This window comes from Scatophagus argus, chromosome 13 (genome assembly GCF_020382885.2).
Source record: "Scatophagus argus isolate fScaArg1 chromosome 13, fScaArg1.pri, whole genome shotgun sequence".
NCBI lineage: Eukaryota > Metazoa > Chordata > Actinopteri > Scatophagidae > Scatophagus > Scatophagus argus.
This window is the reverse complement of record NC_058505.1, coordinates 728,263-740,580: the sequence shown is the minus strand read 5'-3', so window position 1 is coordinate 740,580 and position 12,318 is coordinate 728,263. Positions and strand designations below refer to the sequence as shown.

Sequence of the window (12,318 nt, the reverse complement as noted above, 5' to 3'; positions counted from 1 at the left end):
ATGATGATGACAGTTTAACATCACGTTGTGATAATCATTTTCACCAGAAAACAACAGGAAACAATCACTCAAACAGGTTAGAATCCCTTTTTATTGACTAAACAGACGGCAGAAATGAGACGACAGTCCGACTTCCAGGCAGCTTTAATCTCAACACGTGGACAGCAGACGGGTGAGTGACCTTTGACCCTACGGGGGTCCGTTCAGTAGCAACGACGCGGGGACGACGTGGAGGAATAAATTAAACCTGAGAACAAGTCGTCAGGTAAAAACAGGAAGAAGCTCCACTCCAAACACAAACTCCAAAGAGTCAAATAAAAACCATAAAAAAGGTTGGTTAGAAAAGTCGTTTTAGTTTCACTGTGCTTCTGTGATGCTGCACACACACTCACACACACTCACACACACACACTGTACACAGAACTGACCAAAGCTTCAGTATTTACACTCGTATTTATAGACCTGCTGTCTGCGGCTGGAGGGGGAGGAGCCACAGGTTAGGCCCCGCCCCTCGTCTCCTGCTCAGCCAATCAGCAGCTGCTGTTCTTGAACTCTCCGTTCTCAGTGATGGACAGTTTGGTGGGGTTGGTGGGTGACAGGCCGTTGCGGAGGTTGGGCGAGCTGTAGCGCTCCTTCACCTGCGTCAGCGCCGCCATCAGCCGCGAGTTCGCCGCGTCCAGAGAGCCGATCCGCTTCTCCTGATTGGACAGAGAGACAGAGAGGAGAGGGGCGGGACAGGAAGTCAGACTGAGAGGTACAAATTAAAGTGAAGGTTTGTGGCGGTCTGACTGTCGGGTTCAAACCACATCGCAGCAGGTCGTGCAGCTCACCGCCGCGCTGACGAGTGACGTCGTTGGGTAACTGGTACATTTTCACAGTTAGCCGCCGAGCTCTTAATTTGAAAAGCTACGTGTTAAAGGTTTTTAAGACGTGTAAAATGTGTGAAACAACAACACAGCGTAGATTTAATTTTAAAAATGTCAATATTTCAATGAAAAGGTTTGTAACGGAGGTTAACTGTAACGTTCGTCCTGCGGGGTCGGATATGAACGACGGGATTTACCCATCAGTTTACCGAGTTTTTAAAAGGTTTTCTCAGTAAAATCACTGAAACGTCTTCGAGTCTGTGAGCTGATTTTTTTTAATTCAGAGATTCACCCTGAATTAATTAGAGGATAAAGATTTTTAAAGGCTTAAGTTCACTATTTCACAGGTGAGAAGCTCTGAAAATGATTGTAACAAAGGGACGAAGGCCCCTGAAGGCGTCGTGACGTGACTTTGACCCGACAGCACAGAAACATCCAGCGCGTCTGAAGGCAGCAGCCCAAAAACTGAAAGCAACGAGAAAACCAAAGAAAACGTGAGGCTGAAGCTGAGCTGCAGGAGGGCAAACTGATCTGGAGTCAGTGTGGATCTGCTCAGGAACACCTGAGTGAAGGTGAGCAGAGCAGCGGCTCGCGTCGTCCGGTTTCATCACAGCACAAAGTGAACTGGAAGCTGTGCGGGGGGGGGAGGGGCAGCCAAACAGAAACCAAACCAGTTCAGAGACCAACACACCAGAACAAGGAGCAGTGCACTCATTATCGACGGCGAGCCGCGTGCAGCCGCTTCCTGTTTTCATGTCAGCTGTTCGTGCGTTTTGGAACGAGCTCAGTGTCCAGTTTATTAGGTACACCAGACCCCAGCTGACGTTCAGTCCAGCCTCACTGGCAGAAATGCGCAGGTCAAAGTCTTAGAAACACGTCCCCGTCCAGCACGGCGCGGTCCATCACACCGAGCGCCGTCCCTAATAAACTGGACGACAGACGTGACGACATCACAGAACATTTCACACCTGCTCCGTGATTGGCTGATCGGGTGTGCTGACGTGTGCGTCTTTCTCAAAAACAAAACAAAACAGCGTGAGGATGGGAGGACGGCGGGGGAGGGGAGGAGGGCGGGGCTACAGTCACTACTTGCCTGATTGGTTTATTTCACATCCGTTACTGACCTGAAATCAGTGAAGAGACGATGAGAGACAGAAGTAACGAGCAGCAGGCTTCCTGTGGTGCACACCTGAGACCTGCTGCACCTGCAGGACGTCGCTCCGGCGACTAAAACGTCCCGATGGGGTCCAGGCGGACTGAACTGACCCGCTAACTGAACCACTCAATCCGAGTCAGTATTCAGGTATTTTACAGGTGTAACAGATCTGGGATCAGATTTCAGACCACAGCAGCAAAAAACTGAACATACAAAACAACGTCCAGGTACTAACGGGCTGAAGGGAAGCTGAGACAGGTGTGTTCAGGTGCGTTCAGGTGCGTTCAGGTGCGTTCAGGTGTGTTCAGGTGCGTTCAGGCTGCTCTCAGATCAGCGCTGCTGTCCGTCTCTTACCTGAGCGTCGATGATCTTCTGTTTGGCTTCGATCACCGCCTGCATCTCAGCGTGGTCCCGCTTCAGCTCGTCCTCCACCGCCATGAGCCTTCACACACACACACGCATGCACACACACACAGCACACACACGCACGCACACACACGGTCAGTCAGGTGATCAGGAAATGCATTAAATGTTCCCAAACTATAAAAATGCCAGAACTACAGACAGTACAGACGGTACAGCAGTACAGCAGCAGTACTCGCAGTATTTTTGGCGTGTGCAGCGTGGGCGTGTTGAGTCCGCGTGCCCTGCGCCGCCCTGCGGGGTGGAGTCGGTGCGTACCTGCAGATGATGCTCTTCATCTGGCTGTCCTTCTCCTCCTGCTGTCTCCTCAGTCTGTCCTCGCTGTCCTCCAGACGATGTTTGTACTCCAGCAGCAGCTTCTGCATCTGCTGCTCCTGAGCCAGCAGCCGCCGCTCGTACTCCTCCAGCCGCCGGCCGGACGCCCGCAGGCGCTCCTTCAGCCGCGAGATCTCCAGCTCATACTGAGGGAGCAGGAGGACGCGGGTCAGTGTGAGACCGTCGCTTCACAGCGCACTGAGGACGCTCAGGGCTACCGACCTCACACAGACCGAACGGTCACATGACTGAGCACCTGTGCAGGTGTGTGTGTGTGTGTGTGTGTGTGTGCTCTGTACCTTCTCAGGGTTCCTCCCCTCCTCCCTGCTCCTCTCTCCTCCCTCCTCCTCCTTCTCCTCGTACTGGCCGTTGTTGAGCACCCAGGCCGCCGTCCTCTCCACCGGGGACAAGGCCACGGCCTCCACCGGAGACGCAACCTGAACGCGACCAGCGTCGTCGTCGGCACGAGACGGACAAACAGACACAGACGGAGGACAGAAGATGTCATTTCCTGCGTGTTTCCTTCACTAACGAAACACCTGCAGCTCAAAGTCATTCGAACACTCAGACAGCAGACAGGAAGACAAACGAAGACAGACGAGCGCAGTACCTGCTGTGGCTGCTTGGTGGCGCTCCTGGGGGGCGGAGCCACGTTCTCCACAGAGCAGGGGGACTGCTGGCGGGGCACGAGGCTCGTGGCGGGCGTGGGCTCAGTGTTGGCACTGCTGCTGCTGCGCAGTGACGCGCTGTGAGGGAGGGAGCGTGGCGTCCTGGCTCCGCCCCCTGCCCTGCTCTGTTGCTCCACCTTGATGATGTGGGCGGTGCCCGCCGTCGTGCTCTGCCGGGGGATGGCCACCGCTGTAGCGGTGCCGGGCGGAAGGTCGGGTGGCGCGTGTCGCCGTGGAGTGGAACACTCCTCGCTCTGCGTGCTCCGCCTGCTGCCCAGCTCGTCCAGGCTGCTGTTGGACGGCACGCGACCTTTGACCCCCACCTGGCTGCCAAAGTCGTCGGAGTTGCTGTGGCTGTTGTGGGAGCTCTCGGTGCTCAGGTTCTCTGAGCTGGAGTCGTGGAGCCGTGGCGTGTGGGCGGAGTGCGCGGACAGGCCGTGGGCGGGGTTACTCAGGTGGTAGACGGGGTTCTGGAAGGACAGCGGCTGCAGGCTGCGCTGCTGGCTGAGCGACGGGTGCAGCGGCCGCCTCGCCTGCGGCGCGCTCTGCGGTTGGCCATCTCTCGGCACAGCTTTGGTCAGGTGCGGCGCCGGCTGGGGTGTGACAGGGTTGGAGTGGGGGTAGTTGAGCGGGAGCTGACCGATGGAGGCCTGGGAGCCCGCCCGGCTGAGGCGGGGCGGGGCCTCGTGGTGCGGCGGGGGCCCCGCGGGGCCGTGCAGGCTCTGGGTGTCCTGCAGGTCCACCAGGGAGATGCTGCGACCGTTGGGCAGCAGGTTGTCTCGCTCCTCCTGGTCTGAGAAGCTGGTGTGGGCGGAGGGATGCTGCTGAGCCAGCAGGGGGCGCTGACCTTGAACGTAACCCTCCACCATGTCGCTGACTGGAGACTGCAGGCTGCGGACCTCGCTGTGGCTGCAGGAAGTGACACGCAGACAGCAGTTAAACCCTCAGAACATCTGCTGAATGAAAAGATCTGATCACAGACCAGACCGCGAGTTGGCTGTAAAGACTCCTGACACGCGGGATAACGGGATCAGACGCCACGCGTGTCGCCGAGTGACGATCAGTTCAGCTGGAACAACAAAACAACCCACAACACTTTCTGTGTGCCGACTGCTTCAACCTTTTGCAGCGTATTTAAAATGTGATTGGCTGCCGCGAGCGATCGTACCTGTCGGCCGGGTCCTCAAAGATTCGCTGTAACCCTGACGACAGGCTGCCGCTGATGTTGTGGGCGGAGCTGTGGTCCTGGAAACGGCGCAGCTGCTGCTGGACGGGCGTGGGAGCAGCCAGACAGCGAGAGATGTCTCCCAGAATCCTCGGCAGCGGGCCCAGCTTGGCTATGGTGGCCTGCAGGAAGGAATTTTCACCCTGGAGTCCATGTGTGTGTGTGCGTGTGTGTGGATGGTTGGAAGCACCAGGATGCGGTGGTGGTGGTGGTAGGAGGAGAAAGAAACCAACGAGGTGGCAACAGACAGAGTCGGCCAGACAGGAAGTGAACAGAAGGAGGAGGAAAAAAACATGAGGGAAACTTAATGGAAACCAAAATGAAACCAACTAGAACAACAACATGCTGCTACACGAAACAACAGAGCCAAGCTGACACAGAGCTCCGACAGGTGGGGCAGGTGGGGCACAGCACAGCCGGGGGCGGGGGCGGGGGCGGGGGAGGGGAGGGGGGCTGAGGGTGAGGGGGGGAGGACAGGCCATGCTGTGAGGCTCAGCCACGCAGCGTTAATGTGGTGACGTGAACTGAAGTGACCTCTACTGTTCAGTCAAGTTACATCATCAGATATTTACAGCACACACACACCCCATCACTGATCAGCGATCAATAACCGAACTCCTGATCTGCTGTTAGTGGATCCTCACAACATCACACACAAGAGGAACGTTTTAATAACATTTTGTTTTGTTGTGCAGCTTCAGACCCTTCAGTCTGTGCTCCGTGGTGCGTTTAGGTGCTGTTGGAAAATGTGAATTCATGGTGAAGTGCAGGCATCACTTTTCTCACCAATCAGATTCGGTTCTCACCATACAGGACAGTCATTCAGCTACTCTACCCCCCCCCCACCCCCACACACACTGACAGACAGACAGACACACACACACTGACTGACAGACAGACAGACAGACAGACACATACACACTGACTGACTGACAGACAGACAGACAGACAGACAGACACACACACACACACACACCTTGTCGAGCTGAGAGACGACCTCCCACAGCAGAGCGTGCAGGACCGACAGCTCGCGGCCGAGGTCGATGTAACCCTCGAAGCCTGGCGTGTTGGACAGAGTCTCCGGGTTGGAGATCTCAGACAGGAAACGCATCATCCCTGCCCACTCGTGCTCCAGGAAGTCGTTCATGAAGGCCATGTACTCCTCTTTGTTGCCAAACCTGCAGATGAGACAGAATTCAGACGTCAGAAGCTTTCGTAACGAAACAGGAAGTGAAGCACAAGGCCGCGGCGGAGACGCACTTCAGACAGACCCGGATCAGCTGGGGCCGACACTCACTTGGTGAAGTTGGCGAGGTTCTGGATGACCTTGGCGATGAGCGTGAGCGTGCGGGACGTGCGGTCGTCTGGGTACTCCTGCATCAGGTTGAAGAGCGACGGCGACATGATGGCGGGACACAGGAAGCGCAGGAAGAGAGAGGCGCTGATCAGACGCTTGCTGATGTCCTGCTGGTGGCCGCGAGCGACGCACTGCTGCTTCCATGATGCAAACACTTCCTTCAGCTCCCGAGGAAACACACTGTGGAGACAGGAAGCACACAAAGCATGTAGCAGAAGCTGACGTCCTGAAGAGGCGTTCAGGGCCAGTTCAGTCAGTCTGGGCCTCTGAAACCGGACTACAATTCACCAAGTGTTTCCTGCAGCGCGTGAACTTCACCACTGACCACCTCAGATCCATCATAACTTCTCATTACCGGGAACATAAGGAAGAGATGGACTCAGTTGGCCGTTTGTGTCCACCAACTTTTTAATGTGAGTGAAGTCAACACGACAAAGCGCCTTAACAGTGAGGTATTAGTACTCTGGCAGTAGTAAACAGGTACTTCAATGTGTACTCAGACTGCAGTCGTACCAGTAGGAGTTGATGATCTTGCAGAAAGCCAACTCGCAGCACATCTTCAGGTTACTCTGGTGTTCAGGCAGATCTGCACCAGAACACCGACTGGGATCCACCTCACAGTTCTCATCCGACTCGTACAGGGCCCTGATGAACTCCCCTGGAGACACGCAGACAGGCAGGGAGACAGGCAGGCAGGGAGACAGGCGGACAGGGAGACAGACAGGCAGTCAGGGAGACAGACAGGCAGTCAGGGAGACAGGCGGAGAGGGAGACAGGCGGACAGGGAGACAGACAGGCAGTCAGGGAGACAGGCGGAGAGGGAGACAGACAGACATATGGACAGACAGACAGGCAGGCAGACAGACAGGGAGACAGACAGACGGATGTACAGACAGACAGAACTGTCAGTAAGTGTGAATCCTTTATGTAAAGAGGCTCAGGTTTGTGTCGCACTGACATCACACTCGCTGCTGCGTCTACAGAACCAATCACAGCGAGTGTTTGCATCAGCTCATCCCGGCGTCAGCTCACACATCATTTAGTTTCTTTCTCATCGTGTTATTTCACAGAATACTCGTCTCATTCGCTCTGACGCCTTCAGAGAACGACACCACCTGGACTGACATCATCCACCCGCTGGGCCACAGACTACACCCAAACCACAGCCTGCGACGGACCAAAGGTCGACGCAGCAAAATGACAAGACTGATGAGTATGTGCTGGACGTCAGCTGAAACCTGCAGCAGCTCGACGAGTACGACAACAAGCTGCTGTCAAAATAAAATACCTGAAGTGAGGAAACCTGCAGAGGACGCCGCAGGAAGTCGTCCTCTCAGCAGATGAGAAGCTATAAATAAACCACTGAGTTACATGTGGCTTTGATCTGAAGCTTTGTGCTAACTTTAGCCTGAAGGTTGTGAGTTCGTGATGACAGCAGGTCTCAGGTCTGTCACATTCACTGCACCTTCAGATATTTCAAATCCCAGTGAACTGAGCAGGATGCTGGCGAACATGACGCGGCAGCATCAGTTAAAACAAAACTCGCTCTAATTTTAGCATTCAGAAGTCCATAAAGACTTTCTGCACTTTCTGATCTAATTCAGGATCGACGAGTTGCTGGTAACAAACCACAGAAACAGCAGCTCTGAGACGACAGGAACTAAAATAACTTTAGCACATGAAGCTGTTTACTTCACAGACAGGTTACTGAAACCACCCTGAGGGGTGTGTGTACAGGTGAGTGCGCAGGTGAGCTGGAACTCACCGAGTGCGTCGTGCAGGTATTTCTGTCCCACCAGCTTCAGGTATTCCTCAATGGATTTGGTAGCCAGCGTGTTCTCCCTGAAGATCAGGACGTCGTGGTCGGCACAGCGGTCCACCTCCGACATCACCAGGTCCGTCAGGAAGTCCTAAAGGAGGAGGAGACGAGTGTTGTCGAGTCATGTTTCCTCACTGGCTCCACAGTGATTGGCTGACAGACGGCGATGGACGTCTGTGATTTGTAAGCCGCTCACTCTACTGCACATGCTGGTAGTGATCGTAGTATTGTGTAGTATTTGTACTTGGATAAAGTAAGAGTATGTGTGCTTGTGCTTGATTCGCCACTGGGCTCTGACCTTCGCCCTCCCGGTGCTCTGCAGGATGTGGACCAGAGCGCAGGCCATCTCCTCCTTGTTCTTGACGCTGATGACGGACTCCAGCACCGAGCACAGCATGGTGTAGTTGTTGGTGACGAACTCGGCGAACTCCTTGTACTGCTCCATGGGCAGGATGGAGATGGTCTGGAAGCGGGACTTGATGCGGATGGACGGCCCCCCTCCTTTGGCCTTGCTGGTGGTGGGCGTGCTGACCGGGTACCACTTCTCCACAAACTGCCGGCCCGTCACGCCCGACACCGGGATGTTGACCAGGCCCACGTAGTTGTTCTTGTCCTTCTTCTTCTTCTTGTCCACGTCGCGGTAGATGTGCACTGTGATGCTGTGCACGACAGGCAGGCTGGAGAAGTCGAAGTACTCGCCCCAGAACAAGTTGTCGTGGCGGGTCTTGCTGGTGGTTCGGGCATACAGGACGTCGTCCAGACACAGCTCGCAGAAATATTTCTTCTTAGGCGGCAGGTCTTTGGCTTCGATGATCCACAGCCGCAGCAGGTTCTCCGTCCGCCGACAGTTGTCCTGGAAACACCAACAGATCATCGAATCGAGTTGCTCTCCACCCTAACACTTACGTGGAAGCTGTTTCAGGTGGATCTTAACTTCAGATGTTCACAGCAGGTGACACAGAATGAGGCTGGATATGTTTGGTGGTCGCTCACATGAACTTACAGACTGAAGCAGGCTGATGTTCCTGCAGAAATCACACAAACCTCTGGAACACATCAACTGCTCAGAGACGGTTTATTTGAAACAGTTTTCCTTAGCTCCCTCTGAGGTTCACCCTCAGCCCCGCTGTCAGTTTCCACTAACACACCAACAGCCAGTGTCACCTGCGCAGGTGAATGTTACCCGACAGAAGGCCGAGGTGAACGTGAAGTGCAGGAAGGCTCACCTTGTTGGGCTGAATTGTCCTCCTCAGGTTCTCCATCCACTTGTCTCTCTCTGAGGCCGAAGTGCAGCTGAAACACTTGCTGCCGCCCGAGTACGTCACCTGACAGGTGAGACAGAGAGGACACTGTGACACCTGCCCTGCTGTGTCTTTGTAAATATACACAGAATGATGTGATGAGAGTCTACAAGAGCAAAAACTGTGACAGAAGGTTTCCAGCGACACTTCAGGGCCACATGTGTTGTGTGAAAGCACTAAATTCTCCCCATCACGCGTTTCCAGTTCGCCGTCCTGATTGTGTCCGGTTTGGACATGCGTACGGTTGGACCCTACGCCTGCTCGGCTGCTGCCCCTCTGAGCAGACGTGTGATTCGTCGTGCTTCTGTGCAGGAAGCTGAATGGAGGTGAGTGCTGGCTGCAGTGGACTCACCTCGAAGCAGAACTCCTGTCCCAGAATGCTGCTGTGCAGAGGTTTGACGAACACGTCCTCCTCCATGCTCAGGTCCAGAGCCTCCACGGCACTGCCCGGGCTCAGCAGAGACTCGTGGGAGGAGGACTCCTTCAGCTTAGGGAGCCCGCGAGATCTGCAAGACAAGAGGAGAACTTCAATACGAGCCAATGAGAGGCAGGCTGTCTGTGGCAGGGGGCGCTGCTGAGCACTACAGCAGCTTTCAGGTATTTGTCAGCAGAGCGGGAGAGCAGTAATACCTACGATAAACAACCACAGAGCCAGGTGAGGGGAGTCCCCCAGAGCATCCCTCTTCCTCGACTCCCCCCTGCTCCCACTGTTCTCCCACCTCCACCCTGCAGCGGACGGCAGCTCCGTTCTCCGAGCAGAGCGTCGCCTTTATGAAGCTTCCCTGTCGCCCGGCAGGCGGTAAACAAGGTCCTGGGATGGCCAATCGCATCGGGCCTCCGGGAGCGTTTCCATAGCGACAACCTCTGCCAGGAGAGCCGGCACTAGGCAGCATGCGGTGACGCAGCAAGGAGCAGGGCGGGAGTTTAACTACAGACCGGCCTCAGGAGGCAGACAGACGGAGCTGTCAGGGGTCGGCAAACAGCTGCAGCTTTTCAAAATAAAGCACTTCAGATCAGCTGACACATTCAGTCTGTCCTGCCAGAGGGCTTACTGAGCAGCTCCAACACTGAACTGAACTGTGACTTCAGCATCACCTGCTGCAGGCTGCACATTATTACATCTACTGGAAGTAGCTAAAGTGCTCTCAGAATACTTTAGCACAGGAACACAAGACTGTTTTTAATGTCACTATCTTTACATTTTGAATACCTCTGATCAGCTGACACACAGCGAATCTCCTGTCTGTGTGTGTGTGTGTGTATGTGTGTGGTCCTCCTGCTGTGTCAGATGAGTTATGTAATCCCAGATTAGTGGGTTGAGGTCAACACTGACGCTGTGACAACATCAGACAGCTGAAAGCCCATCAACCAATCAGATCCAGAGGTGGAAAATAAAGTAACAAAGTACACGTCTGCCCGTCCTGGGTGAGGGATCCCTCCTCTGCTGCTCACCCTGAGCTTTCTCCCAGTGTTTCCTGTTAAAGGTTCTTCTGGGAGTTTTTCCTCAGTCCATGTGAGGGTCGAAGGGCAGAGGATGTTGCTGATGTTATGTAAAGTCCTTTGAGACAAACTGCCTGTAAAAATGAGCTGTACAAATAAAGTTGTCTTGTCTTAAGTACAATTTGGAGATATTTGAGTATTTGTGTTTCATGAGACTTTGAGCTTTCTGCTCCAGCCGCAGCACCAACATGAAGGATGAACACGTGTTTTGGACTCTGGATCATGATGTGGTTTAAAGGGTCTTCAAGCTGCAGGTGGACCCTTCAAAGAGTTTATGTCCTGGAAGGGATTTGTTTTCTTACCTGTCAGGTCATGTGACCTGGAGCCCAAACGCTCCATCAACAGGACACGGCGAACATGTGTGTGTTTTGAAAACCGCGAACAGAAACGGACTAAAGCATGAAAACCTTCAAGTGTTAGCAAACGCAGCAGAGTTTCAGGAAGGGCTGGTCTCCTGCATTAGGACAGAAACCTGATCCACTCTGCTGTCAGAGGAAGAGGAGGAGGAAGCACTTACTGAGGTCTGACCACACACACACACACACACACACAACTCTTATAGTGCAGCCTCAGTGTCATGTCTGCTCCCTCTGAGTCAAAACATTTGAGCTCATCTTCACCATCGGCCTCACACCTGGACATACCTGTAGGATGTATGACATCACAACGAGTTTGGAGCCAGTCGTGGTTCCGTATGAAACCTGTGATGTGGAGGTTAACAATGCAGGTGATGTGAGGGAGAAGCAGGAAATGGTTTTAAGAATCAGTCCGGTGTGATCTTTCATCATGTAAAGCAGAGGATTTTATTGGTCATCTGAGGTGGAGCAGGTGCTCAGGCGCAGCAGCGACTGGTGGTCCTACACCTGTTCTGTCTTTGCTGAGAACAGCTAAGTCAACTTCCTGCTAACACGTTTCCCCTTTGGACCAACCTCATACGATGACTCAGGACCCTAACAACAGGACTCCAGTCCTGACCAACATCACTGATGCCCTGGTGTCTGAGTGGAATCAAATCTCTGGTCTGAAACGGCTTCACTCTGAGGACTGTGAGGACTGTGAGGACTGTGAGGACTGTGAGGACTCTGAGGACTCTGAGGACTGTGAGGACTCTGCAGCCCTGAGCCTCACACACACCAACACTCAGAGAAACTCAACCCAAACACGACAAACTGAAAGACCAAAACGCTAAGTTTACATCAGCAGAGCCAGCAGATCCAAGTTAGTGAAGGACAAAAGCAGAGTGAGGTTCAGACGCACGCACACACACACACACACACACACACACACACACACACATACACACGCACGCACACACACACACACACACACCTGGTCCTACCTGAACATCAGAGCTTTGGAGAGCTGAGCTTTTCGAGCTCTCCGGAGGAGAGAAGACGAACCGTCCATCAGGGTTACAGCTCAGAGCTGACTGAGAGACTGAGAGAGAGAGAGAGAGGCTGTGTGTGTGTGTGTGTGTGTGTGTGTGTGTGTGTATGAAAGCATTATCCTTCAGCCCAGCTGGCTGACATTCTGTCCGCTATAAAGCTGCTCTGTACTCTTCACATGTGCTCCATCAGTTCTGCTGTCAGACCAGAAACACGCCGGTTTGCTCTGAGTCTCACACTGGTGTGGTGTGGTGTGTGAAAAGATGATGAAGATGAAAGTGACATATTTTGTCATTGGAGGGA

The 12,318-nt window shown here is 53.9% G+C and overlaps 1 protein-coding gene across 6 annotated transcripts in view; it reads right to left on the bottom strand.

Annotated features, from left to right (window-relative positions):
* Window positions 1-73: 73 nt before the first annotated feature.
* The window catches only part of rasal2 (RAS protein activator like 2), a 46,541-nt gene continuing 34,296 nt past the window's right edge, over window positions 74-12,318 (bottom strand). For 4 of the 6 annotated variants that reach the window (XM_046407473.1, XM_046407470.1, XM_046407475.1 and 1 more), the window contains 13 exons: window positions 9,483-9,636; window positions 9,056-9,154; window positions 8,128-8,682; window positions 7,776-7,920; window positions 6,524-6,668; window positions 5,951-6,190; window positions 5,630-5,831; window positions 4,597-4,796; window positions 3,371-4,337; window positions 3,060-3,197; window positions 2,704-2,906; window positions 2,377-2,464; window positions 74-698 (listed from right to left, as the gene is read on the bottom strand). In XM_046407473.1, the coding sequence (XP_046263429.1) occupies window positions 531-698; window positions 2,377-2,464; window positions 2,704-2,906; window positions 3,060-3,197; window positions 3,371-4,337; window positions 4,597-4,796; window positions 5,630-5,831; window positions 5,951-6,190; window positions 6,524-6,668; window positions 7,776-7,920; window positions 8,128-8,682; window positions 9,056-9,154; window positions 9,483-9,636 (3,304 nt within the window). In that variant the 3' untranslated portion in view covers window positions 74-530. Of the gene's footprint in view, window positions 699-2,185; window positions 2,312-2,341; window positions 2,465-2,703; window positions 2,907-3,059; window positions 3,198-3,370; window positions 4,338-4,596; window positions 4,797-5,629; window positions 5,832-5,950; window positions 6,191-6,523; window positions 6,669-7,775; window positions 7,921-8,127; window positions 8,683-9,055; window positions 9,155-9,482; window positions 9,637-12,318 lie in introns of those variants that run through there. The other 2 variants (XM_046407471.1, XM_046407472.1) reach the window with 2 other exon arrangements.